The 22,149-nt window shown below is 51.4% G+C and overlaps 1 protein-coding gene across 1 annotated transcript in view; it reads right to left on the bottom strand.

Moving 5' to 3' along the window:
* The window catches only part of LOC136992975 (olfactory receptor 14A16-like), a 74,163-nt gene that overhangs the window by 20,941 nt on the left and 31,073 nt on the right, over positions 1-22,149 (bottom strand). The window contains exon 2 of the mRNA XM_067302993.1: positions 11,866-12,059. Coding sequence (XP_067159094.1) covers positions 11,866-12,059 — 194 coding nt within the window. The remainder of the gene's footprint in view (positions 1-11,865; positions 12,060-22,149) is intronic.

The following is a 22,149-nucleotide window of genomic DNA, read 5'->3' as shown; positions in this document are numbered from 1 at the left end:
GGTGTTTGCATGAGTCTGGAGTGTCCTAAAAAAAAGGCCACCCTCTGGTTCCCTTTGTGCTGAGATAAATTCTGCTTGCTTTGAGGCAGCTGTGGTCCATCACAGCCTGCGTTCTTCTCTGAACATTCCTCCATGGTAGGAATTGGTTGGTTGGTCACAATACAAGATGCAAGTAGAGTTCAATTTCTCAGAAGATGTTCTAGGCTACCAGGCTAGAATGCACATAGGTGCCTTTGTCAAAATAAACACCTGTAGGTACGAAAAGAGGCTCCTAGTCTTAAATAGGGTCAAGTATGAAATTCAAAGAACACAAAGCTCAAGGGTTTGAAAAGGAAGGATTGCTTCTACCCTAAAAAAAATTCTTAATTTAATAGTCACCTCAGAGAAATTTCTGTTTGAGTTCACATGAGACTAGCTGTTTTGCTTTTTTAAAGCATGGGTAAAGTTTTTTTAAGTTTTACAACAAGTTTTTAGGCAATGGATAGGCATCTTCTTCCAGTTCTAACCGTGCAGGGCCAGGTACAGCCCTTTCCACCCTGCTCTCCCCCAGCACCTCTTCCCTGAATTCAGGGTGCCCTGCACAATGTCCTTCCTTTTGGGTGAAGGGGGACTGCGGTTCTCCAAGAAAGAGGCTGCAGCCTCAGCACTTGTGGCAAGGGGTCGCACAGCAAAATGGCCATGGGAGCTCCCTGCCCCGTTGCTGCTCATCTTTGAGAGCTGCTGGGGGGGGGGGCAGTTGGTGTTAGGAGTTGTGGGAGGGGGTCCCTTGCAGGAGTGGTCCCTCCCGGAGAGCTGGAGTGCCCTCCTGTGGGGTCTGGACTCCCATCACAGAGAGCATTGGGGACCGTCTGCCTGCAGCGCCACCAAGGACAGAGCCCCAGGAAAGGTGCAAGATACACAGAAGAACATGGGAAGGGCCCAGGGGGACAGGAATCCAAAGGGGTCAGGAAATGGGATGTGTGGGAAGGCCATGACTTCCATGTAGGAAGGATGTTTCTCTGGTCTCCCACCAAAAGGAACCTGGTGATGACTGACCCCGGCTTTCCAATGCCAAAGTGTGGTAGGGGATACCCAGGAATACTTGGGGGTTATCCAGGGTTTGGGGGGGCAGCAATTTGGGGTGCTCTTTTGGGAGATACTCAGGGCCATTTAAGGAATGTGGAGTCCTGGGCGGTGTGAACAGCAGCACAGCCAGGAGATGGAGGGAAGTGATTATCCCCCTCTACTAAACACTGCTTAGAGCCCTTCTAGATACTGCATCCAATTGGGGCTCCCTGTAGAAGAACGCTGTTGATCACATGGGGTGAGTCCAGTGGCAGGCCCCCAAGGCGGTTGAGGGCTGCAGCACTTGCCCTGTGAGGGATCAGGGCTTGTTCAGTGCAGAAAAGGGAAGGTTTTGCAGAGGACTCATAGCGGCTTCTCAGCTGAAAGTTGCCACTGATAATGAACCAGGTTTTTACAGGAATCCATGGCAGGAGAATGAGAGGCAACGGCTATAAGCAGAAACAAGTGCAGTCAAAATTGTATAGAAGGAAGAAAAATCAATGAGGACCATGGAGCATTTGAAGTGGGGTCCAGAGGGGTTAGGGACGCTCTCTTCTGGGAGGCTTGCAGGACGCAGCTGGACAAAGCCCTGAGGAACTTGGTGTGAATTCAGTGTTGATTCCTAAGTGAGCAGGATATTGGACTAGCGTCCTCCCAAGGTCCCTTCCAGCCTCAATGATTTGGTGATTCTGTCCTCTCTGGCGATAGCCACTGCAATTCTTGCAGGCAGCAAATCCTTTTCTGCATGTGGGTTAGCACCTGACATGGCCTCCCCAGAGCCAGCCCCTCCTAGTGGTGTGAGGTTGCCTCTTGGGCCTGAAAGGTTTCCAGTTCAAGGGTTCATTATGAGTGACTGCTTCTCCAGAGTGAGTCCTCTTCACAGCCTACAACACCTGTACATTACAACACGATTCCAAATGAGTGTGACAAATGCAGAAAGTCATGGCATGAGGGTGATCGCACTCTAACATCCATGAGGTCCTTTGCTGATCCAAGAATATCCAGAAGGACTGAAAGAGCCTTAAACCTCCTAGACATACACAGGTAATGTTGACTTTGTCACTATGGGAGGTGAGGGAGCTGGGTTTGTTCAGCCTGGAGAAGAGAAGGCTTTGGGGACACCTAATAGCAGCCTCCCCATGCCCACCAGAATGTCGTCAAGGAGATGGAGCCAGACTCTTCACTGTTGTGCATGAGGCAAGGGTGAAGGCCAATGGGCATTAGGTGAAAGAAGAGAGGTTCAGGCTGGGTGTAAGGAGAAACTTTTTACCCATCCAGAGAGTCAAGCATGAGGGCAGGTTGCCCAGAGAGTGTGCCATCTCCATCCTCAGAGGTTTTCAAGTCCGAAATGAGTAAAGCCCTGAGCAACCTGATCGGACCTGTTAGCTGACCCTGCTGTGGGAAGGAGGTTGGGCCGGAGACATCCTGGGGTCCCTTCCAGATGGAATGATACTGCATTTCCTTCCACCTCGAGTCTTCTCTTGACCCTGGGAAAACACTCAGCTTGCTTGTGATCATGGAAGCAAATCTCCCAAAAGTGTGATCAGATCAACTGCATGTTCCTTCTCCTGCTCCACTCAGAGTCAGTCAGGTTCTGGACTGCTTGGCAGCTGCACCCAAATAGCTTTTTTTTTCCTTTTTTTTTTTGCTTCATCTTTTATTGCATTTTCCCTCTTTTCCAACATCCAAGTTCTTTTTAGATACCCTCCCCTGCAGTCAGCCAACCCCTGTTTATTCTATCTCCATTGGCCCTGGTTTTGCTCTCTTCAAGCAGCTTTTCTGAGCTGCTTGCCATGGTGATCCCTACCTTTGCCAGCAGTCCCTTTAAACGACTACCTCCGCTTCTTACCCGTAGTGTCCTGCAGGTCCTCCTGCTGTTATCCTGTCAGAGGCACCGCAAGACAGGATGAGCCATTGCACACACTCATTTACAGTTGACACAAGGGAGCTTTAGTCAAGAGGGGCCTTGAGAAACTTGGGGATTTGGCCAACAGAAACCTCATGCTGTCGTAAAAGGAGCAGTGGCAGGTCCTGCATCAGGGGACAGAACAGCCTGTGCATCAGGAGAGGCTGGCACCTGACTGTCAGAGGAGTGACCCTGAGGAGAAGGGCCTGGACATTACGAGGGATGCCATATGAGCCAGTGCTGCACGCTCACTGCAGATGAGGCCAGCTTCATACGAGGCTGCTTCAGGAAGAGTGTGGCCACCCAGACAAGTGGAAATATCATCCCCCTCGACTCAGCCCTGGTGTGGCTGCATCTGGAATAGCGTGTCCCAGCGTGGGCTGCCCAGTGCGGGAAGAATGGGGAGCAACTGGAGAGGGTCCAGAGGAGTCTGCCAAGATGGGGTTAGTGTGCTGAAGCACATGGCCTGTATGGAGAGGCTGAGGGACCTGGGCTTCTTCAGCCTGGTGAAATGGAGGTGAAGGGCAGTAGAGTAGTAGCCTCCGAGTGCTTGAAGTGATCATGGATCTTTTCTTGGTAGAGGGAAATAACATGAGAAGGGGAAACCAGGCTGAAACGGGAACTCACAGCTCAGCTCCAGGTCAATAAGGCAGCATACAAGAAGCAGAAGGAGGGATATGCAGCAAAGGAAGAATTCAAAAATATTGTCCAGTAAAGAAGGGATGGTGTTAGGGAAGCAAAAGCTCTCAGAGAGTACACACTGGCGGGGGACATCAAAGGCATGAAGAAGAGCTGCTACTGCTTCAGGAACAGTAAAGAATAAAAGGAAAATGTTGGCTCCTTACTGAAGGGGGCAGAGAACCTAGTAAGAGCAGATGTAGGTAGGTCTGAGGAGCTCAGGGCCTTTTTGGCTTCCGTCTTCTCCAGCAAGGTCTCCCGGGCTGTTGTGCCTCGAGTCAGGGCTCCAGAGGAGAAAAGCAACCAGCAGTGCATGAGGGCTGAGTGAGAGATGACTTGCAAGAACTCCACCCCTACAAGTCAGTGCACTTGGAACGGCTGCACCCAAGGACACTGAGAGAGCTGGCCGCTGTCATAGCAAGGCTGCCCTCTGTCATCTTTGAAAAGTTTGAAAAAGATGGGGTGAGGTCCCACTAACTGCAGAAGGGCAAATGTTACATCCACTCTCAAGAAAGGCCCAGAGGGCAACCCAGGGAACAACAGGTCATTCAGCCTCAACTGGTTGAGGAGTGTGTCATGGAGTGAGTCCACTCATTTCTGGGCACATGAGGAAGAAGAAGGTGATAGGGAAGAGGCAGCATGGATTTGCCCAGGGTAAATTGTGCCTCACCAACCTCATTGCCTTCTAGGATTGCATAGCTCTATTTGTGTTTGGAGAGCAGAAAATGCCTTTCAACTTGATTTGAGGAAGGTGTTTGACACTGTCTCCCACAATATCCTTCTGGAATACAGTTTAGAAATGTACCACCTAGATGGGTGGACAACCAGATGACTTGATTAGTGACATGGAAGAGGCAATACTCACTATGCTTGCTGAGGACAAAAAAACTGCAGGGGACCCCAGCCATATGCTTGAGGGCTGCTATTCAGAGGGACCCAGACAGGCAGGAGGAATGGGCTGTCAATAGATGGAGTCCAGGGCATGAGCCACCTCCTCTGCAGCCAGACCTCTGCCAGAGGAGAGGGGCATCTCTCCTGCCACAGGCCCATTTCATGCTGCCTGACAAGGGGGCTGAGAGTGACTGCCCAGTAATGTCGTTGTCTGTGAGGCGGCATGCCCAGCTGGCTAAGCTGAAGGCTTTCCTAAGTCCCCCTCTGTCTTGCTCTCCTTACCTCCTTCGGCACCAGGATCATGGTGTTGCTCCTTGTTTCCCCTCCTGTCCATGCTGCTCCTCTTCTTGCTCTTGGGACAACTTCTTCGCACTGCTGCCAGATGGGGTGAGAAGTGTGATGCTTTCTTGTATCTGAAAATTTCAAACAAGGAGGAACTGATCAGGGATGGGATAGTAAGTTTCAGCCTTGTCTACCGTGACCATGAGGAAGTGGATTCCCAGATCCTGCGGAGAGTGAGGAAGGACAGTAGCAGAATACAGAGCCTGGACTTCAGAGGAGCAGACTTTGGCCTCTTCAGGGGACTGGTGGGAGAACCCATGGGAGGCAGCTGTCAAGGGCCCAGGAGCTCAGGAAAGCCAGCAGGTCTTTAAGGACAGCAGCTGACAAGCACAAGGATAGTCCATCCTGATACTCAGTAAAACTAGCAGATATCTCAGGGGACCAACTCGGCTAAACAGGGACCTCGCACTTTAGCTCCAGGGTGATAGGGCAGCATACAGAAGGGAGAAGAAAGGAGAGGCCAAGGAGAAATTTAAAAATATTGTCCAGGGTCATAGGCTTGGTGTTAGGGAAGAAAAAGCTCCCCTGGCACTGACAGTTGCAGGGGATGTCAAGGGCATGAAGATGAGCTGCTACTGCTTCCGTAAGAATCAAAGAATAGAAAGGCAAATGTGGCCTCACTGCTAAATGGGACAGGGAATCTTGTAGCAGCAGATGCAGATAGGTCTGAGCAACTCAACCCCTTGTTAGCTTTCATTTCCACAAGGAAGGTCTCCTGGGCTGTTGTGCCTTGAGTCAGGACTCCAGAGGAGAAAAACAGCCACCAGTGGACTAGGGTCGTGAGGGATTACTTGTGAGAACTCAAACTATACAGGTCAATGAGGTTGGATGGGCTGCAGCCGAGGATGCTGTGAGAGCTGACTGCAGTCCCTGCGAGGCCACTTGCTATCATCTTTGAAAGGTTGTGGAGATGGAGGTGAAGTCCCAATGACTGCAGAAAGGCAATTGTTACATCCATGTTCCAAAAAGGCCACAAGGACACCCTGGGGAGCTGCAGGCAGTGCAGCCACACTTCGGTGAGGAGTGAGTCATGCAGCAAACCCTCTCAGATCACAATTCTGGCACATGAAGGAGAAGAAGATGCCTGGGAACAGTTAGCACGGATTTACCCAGAGTATATTGTGGCTCTCCAACCTGATTGCCTGCTATTAATAAATAACTGTATTTGTGGATGGAAAAGAGTAAATGCCCTTTACCTAGACTTTAGCAAGGTGTTTGACACAGTCTCCCACAATATTCTTGCATGCACGTTAGAACGTTCCAGTCTAGAAGAGCAGACAACTGGATGGGTTGTAGATGAGGGCTGCCATTCAGAGGGACCTAGACAGGCAGGAGGAATGGGCTGTCAGGAGCCTCATGGAATTCAACAAGGACAAATGCCACGTCTTGCACCTGCCATAAACCAACACCCCACTGTGTCACAGGCTGGGGCCTGAGGTCCTGGGGAGCAGCCATGTGGAAAAGGATGTGAGGGTTCTGGGGGACAGGAGGCAAAACATGAGCCGGCAGTGTTCCCTGGCAGCAAAGAAGGCCAGAAGCATCGTGGGCTGTATGAGCAGGAGCACAGCCAGGAGGTTGAGGGAAACGGTGATCGCCTTCTAGTCAGTATTCATTACACACCATCTAGAACCCCGCATCGAGGTTTGGGTTCCCAGAACAAGACAGAGGTTGATAACTGGGAGCAAGTTTGGCCAAGGGCCCTCACAACAGTCAGGGAGCTGGAGCACTTGTTCTGTGAGGAGGCATTGGAACTTGTTGCCCAGACAGTACTGTGCAGTCTCCTCCTTTGGAGGTTGCCAAGACCAGACTGGATGAAGCCCAGAGCAACCTGGCCTGACACCAGAGCTGACCCTGCTGTCGTGAGCAAGGTGATTGGGCTGGAGACTTCCTGAGGTCCCTTCCACCCTGAAGGTGTCCATGATTTTTCCCACTCTCAGTCTTCTCTTGTTGATGTCAGGGAAAGCACACAGGTGCCCTGTGACAGTGGCTCCCCCCCCACTTATGCACTGTCCACAAGGCTGCTGAGAGTGCACTCCATCCACTGTGCAGGCCATTCATAAAGGTGTTAAACAGTCCTGCCCCACATGTTCATCACTGAAGAATGCCGCTAATAACCGGCTGCCACTTGGAACTTGTACACTGATCACAGCGTTTCAGCCTGATGATCCCTCCAATCTTCCACCTGCCTTGTGGTCCGTTGATCCAGGCCAGAGCTCAGCAGTTTGCCTATAAGGAAACTCTGGGGGACTGTGCCAAAGGCTTTGCTAAAGTGAAGGTTCACAAAATCCCCTGCTTTCCACTTGTGCACACAGGCATTCATCTTATGGTAGAAGGCAATCAGGTTGGTCAGGCATGGTTTCCATTTCCTCTTGGTCAACGCATGCTGCCTCTTCCAGGCCTTCTCCTTCCTATGCTTGGAGATGGTTTCCAGGAGGATTTGCTCCATCACCTTCCTAGGCACTGAGATAAAGAGGACCAGCTTGTCGTTCCCCAGATCCTCCCACTTGCCCTTCTGGAAAACGGCTGTGATGTCTGCCTTTTCCCAGGCATCAGGAACCTCCCTGATTACCCTGACATTTCATAGACAATCGGGAGCAGCATTGCAGTGACTGGGGCCACCTCTCCCTGGGGTGCTTCCTGTAAGGTCCCATGGACTTGTGTGTGCCCACTGGGCAAAAGTCTCCCCAGCTGCATCGTCCTCCCCCATGGGTGAGGCTTTGCTAACACAGATGCTGCCAAAGGACTCGGGGCCCAGGGAGGCCTGGCAGTAGACAAGACCAGGAAAAGACCAGGAGAAAGAGGCAGTGAGTTCCTCAGCCTTTCCCCTCTCTTTGTCACTACGTCCCCTGCCCCACTGAGCAGGGACATCACATTTTCCTTGCATGGCTGCCTTGTGCTGCCGACATCCTTGCATAAGCCCTTCAGGTTACCCTCCCCATCCCTTCCTAGATCCAGCTCCAGCTCCAGCTCCAGCTGAGCTTTGGCTTGCCTAATTCCACCCTAAACAGGATGAAGCCCTCTCTTCTGCACTCCAGGGTGGTCATTCTGTTATTCCTCTTACCTGTCTACCATCTCACGGTCACTGCAGTGACAGACAACCTCCATGTTCACATCCCCATCCAGCCTGAGCTTCAGGCAAGAAACCAATGGGGAGGATGGCACCGTCTACTTAGAGGTACAAACTACAGAGGTACAGAAATCACACTGCAGAAAAGCCTGTTGTTCTCCCCTCACCACTGAGGGGATCCACGCAATGGCCTTTCAGGTGGTTAAAGGTGGATGCAAAGAATTTCCACAGTAATGCAGTTATGCCTGAGGCAGTGCCACCCATGCTGACCTTACAGTCAACAGGGAGGAGGAGGTGTTCACCTGCCTTCTTTTAGATGGTCACAGAAAGCACAAAGGACTCCTGTCCCAGAGACATTTGCTCTGTGCTTGAAATGGGGCCTGAGTTCATTGGCTTTCAGGATAATTCAGGTTGAATGGAACACAGGAGGCCTGTAGTGCAACGTGCTGCTCAAAGCAGGGTCAGATATAGGGTTAGAAACCAAAAAAATGCTCCTGCCAAAGAACTTCTGGGGGTGATAGAGAAGAAGAAGACAGTAGAGGGTTGACGGGGGGATCACATGGATAAAATGGTTTCCTATTTCCCCTTCTCCTGAGAATGAAATTCCCAGCTCTCCAGAGGGAAGAAGCTGGGACATGAACTTTGCCACTAACGGGGAGCCAGAGAAGCTCCTGACTCCCTCACTGACAGAGTCTGGTCCAAAGGCCACCACCCCAATGGCACTCGACCCCCAGGCATGCCTGCCTTGCTGGGCACCCTGCAGCCCCAGGCAGGAGGTCTGCGGGGAACAGACTGGGGTTTGCAGCCTGCAACCCTGGCCACCCAGCAGGTGTGGTGGGACCCTGCTCCTCTAGATGAGACTGGGTTCTCCTGCATTTCCCCAGGGTGAAGCCTGCGTCCCCTCTGGCTGGGAATACAGCCCGGCAGGGAGGGCCAACACGGGAAACATGATCTCTGTTCCGGGGTGTGAAGAGAGAGGGGAGGTCAGAGGGGGTTCTGCTCGTGCCCTGGGCAGTGATTCCCTCCCTGCAGCCAGGACAGCCCTACTGATGCCCTGTAACCTGTGAGTCCAGGAGATGGGACTGCAGTCTGCTCTGGCTGTAAAGATTTCTCAGCCCTTCAGACCCAGGATGCAAAGCACCGCTCTGGGGACACCTCAGCAGTCGAAGGGCCTGAATGCCTGGTGTGTTCCTGAGAACTTCTCTGGAGTCTCCCAGCACTGCTTTGACTCCTGTTGCCCATGGAGCAGAGACTCCTTCTGAGGATGAACTCGCTCACTGTGTAACTCTGAGGACAGGCTTGACCAGGCAGTACAAGTGTCAGCAAGGCCTCAACCCCACAACACTGTCCCCTGCCCAGGACTCTGCTTTCCAGCCCCTTCCTCCTAGAGCATTTGGGTTGGGAGGGACCACCAGAGATCTGTAGGACCACGATCTGCTCTGAGCTGGGCTAACTTGACAGTTAGATCAGGTTGGTAGGTGCTTCTCCAGGAGAGTTTTTGAAAATCTCCTGGCCCGTGCCCCAGTGCTACTCAAATACCATGGATATTTCTTTATTTTTTCCTTCAACTCATTTGGAATTTCCCTTACTGCCTCTTCTCCTTGTTGTCTCTTGCCCTTTCCTCCCCTTGGCCCCCAGCCAGGCCACCCCATCTACTTTGACTGAGGACAATCACAGCCTCACCTCCAAGCACATCCTTCCTGGGATTTGCTGGGACCACGCAGGCAGACCATGGTGGCCACCTCCAAGCAGAGCTATGTGCTGCAGGTCTCTACATGGTCTCAGAAGAGAGCGTACGGAGACATAACATGATCCAGGGCAGAACCTGTGGACCGATGCCAGGGCAGGGCCAAGGGCAGCAGGTGTGAGAAGAGAAGACCTCCAGCAGCTCCTCTCCACACCTAGGAAGGGAGTGATGCACCCAGCAGTGGTCCTGAGAGAGGACGGTGACACAGGACGGGGGGTACTGTGAGCTGCATTGCTGGGCACTGACCATCTGTGCTGGGTCTGGGAGTCCTGGCAGGTGGTGCTGGTGGCTGTAACCCTTGAGAAACCCCCCAGTCCTGCTAGTAGCAGCGACTCCCCTTCATGACCGTTGGGAACTTCTGGAGTGTCGTGGTTCCCATCTGCACCTCAGCCCTCCACTGGCCCAGCCCTGCTGCCCCGCACGTGGCCCCACAGCCCCACTGTGCAGGCACCACACAGGACAGAGTGCGTTCTGGAGTGGGGAAACATCCCCCCAGCATGGTCCCCATGACAGCCCTTGGTGTCCCGTCCCCCTCAGCCCACCTGCCTGGCAGCCTCCCACCAGTCCCCAGACCCTGTGCAGCCCTGTCTCTGTCCCCCCAGGGTTAGCGGAAGGCTGTGTTCTGCCATCTGCTGGGGTCTGAGCCCGCAGAGAGGCCAGGCAGGGATGGACATTCCCCCCCATACAGGTGCTTAGCCCAGCAGGCAGACGGAGCTTGTCACACTCAGAGATCACCCCTCACCAGGACCACAGGGAATGGCCAGTGCTGGAAATAGCTGGTATGAGATGCTGGGTTTGAGAGGAGTTTCCTGGGGCAGTTTCTCCTCTCTGTTCATGCAGCAACAAGCTGCGCTGGATCTTTGCACTGAGGCAGCCTGCTTGAGGGCCCCCATGGGAGGAGGATGGTCTGCAGGCCAAGCAGATGGCCCCAGCATCTCCTCTGCATGCTCCCTGACAGCCCTGCAGAGGAACCAGCAGAGGGCTCGTCCTACCAGGGCTCACAGCTGGACGCTTATTTCTCCAGCTGGGTCTGAAGCCTTTTTTGGGGGTGATTTTTGGGGTCAGGATCAGCATGCAGGGTGGGCAACATTGTCTCAAAGAAATGGGCTGAGGACATGGCATAAAGGACAGCAGCTTTGGAGGAAGAGCCCAGCCTTCAGGCCCTGCACCTGCAAGAACCTACTTTATTACAACGATACTGTGATGGAGTCGGCTCTGACCCTCTGTTGGACACAATCTAAAACAGGCACCAGGTGAGACAGAGCAGTCTCAGTAACGGTGGAATGAATCCAAGCATTTGTGTAGCAACATAGTGACAAATATTAATAACAACAGTATTAATAGTAATAATAATAAAGTGAACAAACACAGCTCAGTGCTCGTACGGGACACAGGGGGAGTCATTTGTGGAGAGCAATGGCAATGTTACCACTGCTGAAAAATGTCCATGAAATCACTTTCCTCAGGGCATCTTTGAGCTCCTTGTTCCTCATGCTGTAGATGAGGGGGTTCACTGCTGGAGGCACCACCGCGTACAGAACACTCACCACCAGATCCAGAGCTGGGGAGGAGAGGGAGAGGGGCTTTAGGTAGGCAAACAGGTCAGTGCTGACAAAGAGGGAGACCATGCTCAGGTGCGGGAGGCACATGGAAAAGGCTTTGTGCCGGCCCTGCTCAGAGGGGATCCTCAGCACAACTGTGAAGATCTGCACGTAGGACAGCACAATGAAAATGAAACACCCAAAGGCTAAACAGGCACTAAACAAAAGAAGCCCAACTTCTCTGAGGTAGGAGTCTGAGCAGGAGAGCTTGAGGATCTGGGGAACTTCACAGAAGAACTGGTCCAGTGTGTTGCCTTGGCAGAGTGGTATGGAAAATGTGTTCCCAGTGTGCAGCACAGAATACAGAAAACTACTGGCCCAGACAGCTGCTGCCATTTTGACACAGGCTCTGCTGCCCATGAGGGTCCCATAGTGCAGGGGTTTGCAGATGGCAACATAGCGGTCATAGGCCATGACAGTGAGAAGACAATACTCTCCTCCTAGCAAGAGGGCAAGCAGAAAGACTTGAGCAGCACATCCTGAGTAGGAAATGGCCCTGGTGTTCCAGAGGGAATTGGCCATGGATTTGGGGACTGTGGTGGAGATGGAGCCAAGGTCAAGGAGGGAGAGGTTGAGGAGGAAGAAGTACATGGGGGTGTGGAGGCGGTGGTCGCAGGCTACAGCTGTGATGATGAGGCCGTTGCCCATGAGGGCAACCAGGTGGATGCCCAGGAAGAGCGAGAAGTGCAAGAGCTGCAGCTCCTGCGTGTCTGCAAATGTCAGGAGAAGGAACTCGTTGAGGGAGCTGCTGTTGGACATATTGCTATGTCCATTCATGGGGGACTGTGCAAAGGAGAAAAGACATTGAGAAGTTAGCAGGGACTTTTAAAGCAAAAAACCCCCCCAAATTTTGCAGTTCCCATACAACCTGCCACATTGCCTCTCTCTTTCCTGAGAGGCTCTTTCTGCAGCTCCCTTGCTTGAGCTCCGCTTTGCCCTGCCTGAGTGTGCTGTGAGGAGCAGGGACCTCTGCCCATGGGCTCCACAGGAGTCAATTGTGCTGTAAAGCAGTGGGCAGAGGGGAATGGGGGTGACCAGCTCTGACATCACAGAATCACAGAATCGCTGAGGTTGGAAGGGACCTCTGGAGATCATCTAGTCCAACCCCCCTGCTCAAGCAGGGTCACCTAGAGCACATTGCACAGGATTGACATTCACAACTTCTGTCAGGTGAAATCCAGTCATCATATAAAACGGCTTTTCAGCATTTTCACTCTGAATTCTAAAGAATAAGGTTTGAGGAACAGAGTTTCAGGGAATTTTTATTTTCTTTGAGATGTTCTTTTCACCGCTGGGGAGTGTTCCTCAAAGGTAGAAATCCTTGGCATTTCTACTGAAACCTGAGAAAAAAGGATTCACTGTCCCTTGTTGCAGAGTGAGGACAGCTAGTCTGTGTATTAGTCTCATTCACAGCTGTCTTGTGTTTGCAACTCTTTGAGCTGTGGGATGATCACACTCACATGTTACCCTAAAAACAAACCAGCCCCTGCTGAGAGCACACGAGTCCAGTTTCAAAGTGCACAGCTCCAAACTTTTCTCCCTTTCTCCGGGCACCTGAGGGAGATCTCCATACTCCCCTTCTAAACAAGCACACACAGGGCTCTTTTCAGATGCCCACATACAGCCTCCCACCACCATCTCCATACTCTCACCATCTCTGCACCTTCCTCATGGGCCTCTCAGATATCACAGTAATGCTATGAGACAGCTGTGCCTTTCTAGAGGGCAGCACGCAGTCTGCCAGGACACTATAAGGAAATGATCAAAGGAATGTTAGGACTGGAGATGGGCTCTCCCTAAGGGAGAGTCAGCTCATTTCCCAGCCCCACGGACTGCATTTTCTGTAGCTCCACAAGTCAGAAGGGGGCTGGGGCAACCTCATTCCCATGCAGACCCCTCTGCTGCACAACTTGCAGCATCCATGTCTGAACTGCAGCTGAAAACACCCAACCCAGAAACCCCCCAAAAAAGAACAGGAGCATCATGGACAGGAGGGGAAGCAAGGAGCAACACCATGATCCTGCTGCCAAGGGAGGCAAGAAGAGAGACAGAGAGGCATACTAGAAAGCCTTTACCTTACTCAGCTGGGCATGCCAACTCACAGACAGTGACATTGTAGGACAGTCGCTCTCAGCTCCTTTGTCAGGCAGCATGAAATGGGCCCATTGCAGGAAAGAAGCCCTCTCCTCTGTCGCAGGTCTGCCTGCAGTTCCCTCTCATTCCCTGCCCATCCCTGCTGCCTGGAGCTGTCCCTGCTGCCAGCTCTTTCACTGTCACAACAGCTTCTCCCAGTCAGTGCTCACAGATCCCATCCCACCCTCTGTGTGCTCAGTTCTGCCCTGCAGAAACCTCCCAGATCAGGGCACTCTCTAGGGGCATCTCTGTGCATGCACGTCCTAAGAAGCAGGCCACATAAACTCCTATGAGGCCACAAAGATGATGTTGATGCTGTCTGTAGGCTAAAGTAGGGATGAAGTGGCTTCCTGAGGTTTCTCACTGACCTATTAATCTCTGAGAGTGAAGTTTTAGGTATCCCACTTCCTTGCTAAACCAGAAAACTCTTTCCTCTTTTCTCCCTGCGAAAATTAGGGAACTGAAAGTGGAGATACCAGAAGGAAAGCTCCTTCCCTTTCAAGTAGCTCTTGTCTTGATCTCCTCTTGAAAAGACTCCTTGCACATCTGCTGCAGATGAGCTAGAGCTGTGAGCAGCCCTGACCCATGCCGCACCCTCTCAGCAGAATGAATCTGCCCTGCCGGGGGTCGCTCGTCTCACCCAGAGGTTTTCCCCGTAATGCTGTGGGGAGCTCCCAGGGCAGACGGAGGGCTGACCCTCGCAGGTGCCAGAGTCACTGCCCCAGGCACACAGCACCCTGGGGTGCAGGGACACTGCTCTGAATCACAGCCCTGCACAGACCTGTGTGTGCTCCCTGGCTTCACACTCCTGCAGCTACCCCTGGCAGAATGGAGCTGCACACCCTGTCCCTGTGACAGTGTGGCAGGGGATCCCTGCTCTGAAGCATCTCCTCCTCTAGCTGTGCACTGGAGGAGTCAGGAGAGTGATCCTTAAAAAGCCTATCAGTGATGGGATGGGATGGGTTCAGAAGACCCCTCCAGGAACCTCAGTAGCATTGCCCTGCAGCCAGAGACTTACAGTGTCAAGGGCTGTGAAGATTTCTCCCACAATGAGCTCTCCTCTGTCCTCTCACTCCACACTGCCTTGCACTTCTCTCTGCCTTGTCACCTCTCATCTCAGCAGCAGCAGGCAGTGCCCAGAGCCCTGCTGCTCTTTGCAGAGGAGCTGCCCCTGCACACAGCTGTCTCTGGGCAGTGCTGCCTGGTTGCCATGAGCTCCCTCCATCCCTGGAGACTGCCCTCACTCAGAAGCAGAGGCCCAGCTGAGCTCATGAATTTCTCTGTCCCTTGTGCTCCCTCCTCCTGGGAAATGTTCACTGCAATAAACTAAAATAATCACCAATGGTCCCTCTCTAAGCACTGAAGGAAGACTCATTCCAGCACTGCAGATTGTTTCATCAGAGGATGGTTATCTGCAAGAGATGGAAGTGTCCCAATCTGGAAGCTCCGATTCCCATCTCTTAACTAGGCAGGACAGGCAGAAAAGAGCAAGAAGGGAGCTGATTGACACATGGTTCAGGTGCTGACTCAGATGAGTAAATGTGGGCATCTCATTCTGGTTTGGAAGCCCCTGGAATGCAGTGGGATTCAGCAAACTCCTGTGAACTCCAAAAACACACAGCAGGTGGGATTCCCCTTCCCAAGCTGAAGTGTGCACAACACAGATGTCTGCACACAAGCTCCTTCTTTAAGCTCTGGTTATACTCACCTGAGATGGAGGGTGGGAGTCAGTTGCTCACACACAAACACCTGGTGACATTGAAAGAGACAGAGGTTATCCAAGGCATGTGCCAGTGTCTGCTTGCTCTCATGGAGCAACTGGGAGACACACATCCTTCTAGAGCATGAGTTGGGGGCTGGGTGGAGAATTCCCTTGGCCATCTCAAATGACACTAGATGCCTACTACAATTAGAGCCCCAATCACTATGATGCTGAGACACATGGAGATGCTTACAGTGCAAACTGCTAATGTAATTCAGTGCACACACTTGATGTAATGACATAGAAACAGGCTGGCAGGGCCATGTCAGATGCCTGGGTTTTTTAGCACAACCGCATGGATGGGACCTATGGGAAAACCATGCCCCTTTGGAGTGGTTGCTGGCAAACAACCCAGGTTATCTCAGGCTTTCCTACCTGTGCCCAGACAACTGAATCCCACCACTGCCTTTAGGCAAAGTCCATCCCGACTGCATTCAAGCATGCTGCATAAATGGGAGGCACATCACACCAGGGTCTCCACTCTAGTCTCTGCACTCTCAAACACTTCTTGCTCTCCTCCTTCTAAAACTCTTCTCACACCAGGATGATATGAACCACGATTGGGCGTGCTCACTCAGGGTGGCTCGATCACAGGCTGCCCAGTGCCAGGGACTTCTTCAGTGGCACCTTGTCCTGCCTGCAGATCACTTCACCTCTGTCACAGGCCCCAAGGTGCTACAAATCAGCTCAGGCAGCCCAAACCTCTCTTGCCAGGGCTGCACAGCCCAGCTCTGTTTCTGCCTGGCCTTGGGCACTGCAGGCTTTGCTCTCTCAGGGGGAACCTCCTTTCACCATTACATTGCCACCTGCTATCTAGGCCAGCATGGCTCTGCTCTGAAGTGGGGCCATTGCACACACAGTGACCTTGGCTCTTGGTAACAGGTTTCACCACAACCAGTCTGCTCTCTGTGCCACAGCTGATGCTCTGCACCCCAAATATATGCAAATGCATGCAGCCTGGGGTAGAGACAGGAGCAGATGGAGATGTACAAGCTTTCACAGGTGTGAAACATCATTGGAATGACTGAGGTGTGGTGGGATCACTCACATGACTGGAGGGCAATGCTTGCAGGGTACAATGTCTTCAGGAGAGACTGTCAGAGAAGATGAGGAGGGAGGATGTCTTTTGTGTGAAGGGGCAGCTCAGATGTGTGGACCTCTTCCATGGGAGAGGCAAGGGTTTGGGTGAGTGCTTGTGGGTGAGCATCACAGTAGGGGTGACATCATGGTGGGAGCTACAGTCCACCTAAAGAGGGTAGGGAGGTGGATGCAGTCTCCTTTAAGCAACGTGAGCAAGTCTGTGGATCACAGGCCCTGGTTCTTCTTGGGGGGACTTTAATAACCCTGACATGAAGCATAAGGGCAAACAGCAGAGTGCAAGTAGGCCAGGAGGCTTCTGGAGGGCATCAAGGACAACTTCTTTGCACAGCTGCCAGATGGGCCAATAAGGATGATGCTTTCTTGTATCTGGAAATTTCAAAGACGGAGGAACTGATCAGGGATGGTGCAGTAGGAGAAAGGCAACTGTTACATCCATCTTCCAAAAAGGCCACAAGCGCAACCTGGGGAGCTGCAGGCAGTTCAGCCTCACTTCTGTGAGGAGTGAGTCATCAGGTGAATCCTCTCAGATTACATTTCTGGGCACATGAAGGGATAGAGACCTCCTGAGGTCCCTTCCACCCTGAAGGTGTCCATGGTTCTTCCCACTCTCCATCTTCTCTTGTGGATGTCAGGGAAAGCACGCAGGTGCCCTGTGACAGTGGAAGCAGGCCAGCTTTCTTGTCCTCCTCCACTCAGAATTCTTCAGATGCAGGGCTTCTTGGCAGGAATCCCCAAGACAGCCCTGACCAATCCTTGACTTCACTTTTAATTTCCTTTTTTTTTCTTCCATTCCTTCTAAGTTCGTCTCTTTTACCACCCTGATCCTGTCCCATACAGCCCACCCCACCCCTGCTCACCCGTACCTCATTGGCACTGGATGGTTTGTTTGTATATTTGTTCGTTTTTTTTTTCTTTTATTTTGACAGAGAGGAGCTTCAGTCCTGAAGGAACTTGAGAAATTTGGCTGATTTGGACAACAAATACCTCATGAAGATTTACAAGAGAAGCATCAAGTCCTGTGCCTAGGTGGGAATAAACCCATCCATGAGGAGAGGTTGAGTGACCTGGCCTTCTTTAGCCTGATGAAGTGGAGGCAAAGGGCAGTAGAGTCGGAACCTGTGACTGCTTGAAGGGTGGTTTCAGAGATGATGAAGTTTTTCTTGGCAGTGGGAAACAGCATGCAAAGGAGAAAGATCCACAAACTGCATCTTGAGAGGTTCAGACTGGACTTCAGGTCAAAAGAATGTCACTCGTAGGGTAGAGCTGAGGTGCAACAGGTCACCCAGAGGGAGTCTGTGATCAGACCCTGCCTTTGTGTTTCAAGGAAAAGCAAGGGAGGACAGGAAGACATCAGGAGAGGTGGGGAGATCGCGGGGTGAGAGCAAGGTGGGGAAGCAGCTTGGGTGTGTACAGTCTGCAGGGAAAGAGGCACAGGCATGGGAAAGCATAGGACAGCCTGTGGTGGAGATGGCCGAGGGCACTGCCAAGGCTGAAAGCTCCCAGCACAGCTAGGTCTTTGTCCTTTTGGCTATGGCTGGTGTCTCTGTAACTGAGGCCCCCGAGAAGACGTTGTTTCCTTAAAGCATTGTGTCCTTGCTGCCTCCTTGTCCCTTGGGAGACCATCAGGTGCCGTATCATGGTCCTGAACTTGACGTTGTGCACCCCCATCCACACACTGGCCCCAGGAAGAGCCCTGAACAATGCATGATGGAAAGCATCACCCTACCCAGGGACTGGCTGTCAGGGCCTGGTCGCTCTGCTTAACAACACACATCAAGGTTGACTTGGCATCACAGCCACCCTCACATTGCCTTTGCCTACCTGCAATCAGGGCCTCCAACTTTCTGCTCTAATCAGCCCCTGGGGAGACTTTCTTGATTATGGTCCTCAGTGGGACTCATTATCTTTCCAAGAAAATTGTGATTTGCTTCTTGAGAGGTTTCTTCAGCCTCTTCTCAGCATCTGAGGTTCATGGGCTCAGCACCAAATACAGCCGAGGGGTCATTAAAATGCAAAAAAACCCCTAAGGAGCCATGCATCTTGCCATAATTTTCTTCAGCACTTCAATTCTTGTTTTGCTAATTGGAAAGTTTGCAGGAGTGTATTTACAAGAGGAAGATTTCAATGAGCACCTGAAAAAGAAAGATGTCTGCTTCTTAAGCTTTCTTCATTCTTCAGTTCTCAGAATAAGTCATACCCACATTCCCCAATTCATACTGACCCACAGTGTCTCCTAATGAAGTCAGGGCATGTAGGCAAAGCAGTGTTTTTGATAGGAGACCTGTATGGAGAACCTTCCTCCCCAGCTCCCCAGCCCTGCCATTGCCCTCATCAGCCACTGGGGACTTCACATCACTCTTGTGGAAATCGAACCTTTTTCCTCTCAAGGCTGTAGTTGAATGGTACAGCTCATGTGCACCAGTTCCCACTTGCTTTCCTTAGGAACTAGCTGCAGACGGACACAGAAGGGTTTTTTTCTTAACAGCAAATAAACAAAAATAAAGTTTGGAACAGTTTAATAAAAGATACAAAAAAAACCCTCCTCAACTGTATGCCAAGTCCAAGCTGCCTCCAGTGACGTCCACTGCCCACAAGACATAACCTGCCTTGAAATGTTTTCCACAGATAGATTGGAAGGGATAGACCAAAACACAACAAAGGAGTCGGCTAAAGAGACAAAGAGACTGCTGAAAGATGAGGCAAGCTTCAGACTCCCAGCAGCTCAGAGCAGCAACTGGAGAGTTGAGATGTACCTGAAAGGATAAAGATTAAGGGGAGGAGGAAAACTGGGAAACTATGGAAGGTGCATATGCCCAGAGAGTCTGATGCAAAGATGACTTCAGAAATGACTAATTTATTCAGGATATGTGCAAATATGTGAGAGATCACTGAGATTGCATCCACAGCCTATTAGACAGAGCAGTGGAAACACAAGGTCAAGGGCAGATCGATATTTCTTCTCCCCAGATTAATACCCCTCCTGAAGATTTCAACTATTTCATCATGTTCATTGAAGTAGACTAAAATAATCACCAGTGGGCCCTCTCTAAGCTCTGAAGGAACACTGATTCCAGCATTACAAATTGTCGCATCAGAGGATGGTTTTCTGCAAGAGGTGAAAATGTCCAACTCCGGAAGCCCCAATTCCCATCTCTTAACTAGGCAGGACACAGAGAACGGGACAAGAAGGGAGCTCATTGACAACAAGGAGGAGGCTGACCTCACCCCAGGCCATACCCCGTCAGTGCAGATGTTTCTGTCAAATCCAGTTCCCTGGGCTTCCCTTTCTCATCCAAAGACGGAACTAAGTTGTCTCAACTGACTTGTTTTGAGATACCATTCCTAACGACAAGCTAAGGTCCTGCAGGAGTCGCCTCCAAAATTTCCAGCATCACATGGCAACACAGCTACCCCAGGGCATCTCAGGCAGCAATAGCCTCCCTATGTGGTCAAATGAATCAAGCCCCAAAAGTAGAACCTAGTCATAAGTTGAGATCTTCCCCAAATATAACTCATTGCAACAATTGACAAGAAGTCCTCGTTTCCAAAACCTCACACAGTTTTTACCATTGCCATATATTTTATTTCTTTCTTATGAATTGGCAGCACCATGTTCATGCACTACAGGAATTAGCCTGTCTATGCGATTGTGTGTATATACTCACACACACACACACACACACACACACACACACACACACACTTATATATATAGATATACAGATACATACACACACACACATTTTATATATATAAATATATATATATATATACACACACACATATGTGTATATATATATATATATATACACACACATTATTCATCAAAATACATTTGCTACCAATGCTCGGAATGGAAAAACTTTGTTCTTAGGAACTGCTTTATTTTAACTGTCATGTTTCAGCTCTCTTCTGCCTCTCTGGCCTTTCTACTCCCTCGGCCTCTTCTCTCTTTACAGAGCTCTCCAGGGAAAGATTCACTGAATCACGGCACTCAGGGTGGACGAGACCTCTGGACATCACCTCGTCCCAGCCGCCCTGGTCAATGCAGAGGGAACTAGATGAGGTTGCCCAGGGGCTCCCCCCACTTATGCATTGGCCACAAGGGTGCTGAGAGTGCGCTCCATCCACTGTGCAGGCCATTCATAAAGTTGTTAAACAGTCCTGCCCCACATGTTGATCACTGAAGAATGCCACTGGTAACCAGCTGCCACTTGGAACTTGTACCACTGATGACAGCGTTTCAGCCTGATGGCCCATCCAATCTTCCACCTGCCCTATGGTCCATTGATCCAGGGCAGAGCTCAACAATTTGCCTATAAGGAGACTCTGGGGGACTGTGCCAAAGGCCTTGCTAAAGTGAAGGTTCACAAAATCCCCTGCTTTCCCCTTGTGCATGCAGGCATTCATCTTATGGTAGAAGGCAATCAGGTTGGTCAGGCATGCTTTCCATTTCCCCTTGGTCAACGCATGCTGCCTCTTCCAGGCCTTCTCCTTCATACGCTTGGAGATGGTTTCCAGGAGGATTTGCTCCATCACCTTCCCAGGGACTGAGATGAAGATGACTAGCCTGTCGTTGTCCAGATCCTCCCTCTTGCCCTTCTGGAAAACGGCTGAGATGTCTGCCTTTTCCCAGGCATCAGGAACCTCCCTGATTACCATGACATTTCATAGACAATTGGGAGCAGCATTGCAGTGACTCCAGCCACCTCTCCCTGCACCCTGGGGTGCTTCCTGTAAGGTCCCATGGACTTGTGTGTGCCCACTGGGCAAAAGTCCTCCCCAGCTGCATCGTCCTCTACCATGGGCGAGGCTTTGCTAACACAGATGCTGCCAAAGGACTTGGGGGCCAGGGAGGCCTGGCAGTAGACAAGACCAGGAAAAGACAAGGTAAAAGAAGCAATGAGGTCCTCAGCCTTTCCCCTGTATTTGTCACTACGTCCCCTGCCCCACTGAGCAGGGAGAACACATTTTCCTTGTCTGGCTGCCTTGTGCTGCCAGCGTCCTTGCATAAGCCCTTCAGGTTACCCTCCCCATCCCTTCCCAGATCCAGATCCAACTCCAGCTCCAGGTGAGCTGTGGCTTGCCTAACTCCATCCCAAACAAAATGATATCCTCTCTGCTGCAGTCCAGGGTGGTGACCCTGTTATTCCTCTTACCTCTCCACCATCTCACCGTCACTGCAGTGACAGGCAACCTCCACATTCACATCCCCATCCAGCCTGAGCTTCAGGCAAGAAACCAAGGGGAGGATGGCACCATCTACTTAGAGGCACAAAATACAGAGGTAGAGAAATCACACCGCAGAAAAGCCTGCATTTCTCCCCTCACCCCTGAGGGGATCCTCCAGGCAATGGCCTTTGAAGTGGTTAAAGGTGGATGCAAAGAATTTCCGTTTTAATGTAGCTATGCCTGAGGCAGTGCCTCCCAGGCTGCCCTTATACTCAGCAGGAAGGAGAGGTTGCTCACCTGCCTTCTTTTAGATGGTCACATAAAGCACAAAGGACACCTGTCCCAGAGACATTTGCTCTGTGCTTGAAAAGGGGCCTGAGATCATAGGCGTTCAGGATAATTCAGGTTGAAGGGACCACAGGAGGCCTGTAGCGCAACCTGCTGATCAAAGCAGAGTCAGACGGAGGGTCAGAAACCAAAATATGCTCCTCCCAAAGGACTTTTGAGATGATACAGCCAGGAAAGGCAGTAGAGGGTTGACAGGGCAGTACAATTCCCATGGATAAAAGGCTTTCCTTTTTCCCCTTTTCCCGAGAATGAAATCCTCAGCTCTCCAGAGGGAAGAAGCTGGGACACAAACTTTGCCACTAACATGGAGGCGGAGAATCTCCTGAGTCCCTTACAGACAGAGGCTGGTCCAAAGGC

This window comes from Apteryx mantelli, chromosome 11, assembly GCF_036417845.1.
Source record: "Apteryx mantelli isolate bAptMan1 chromosome 11, bAptMan1.hap1, whole genome shotgun sequence".
Taxonomy (NCBI): domain Eukaryota; kingdom Metazoa; phylum Chordata; class Aves; order Apterygiformes; family Apterygidae; genus Apteryx; species Apteryx mantelli.
The sequence above is the reverse complement of the archived record's forward strand: the minus strand, read 5'-3'. Positions and strand labels throughout refer to the sequence as shown.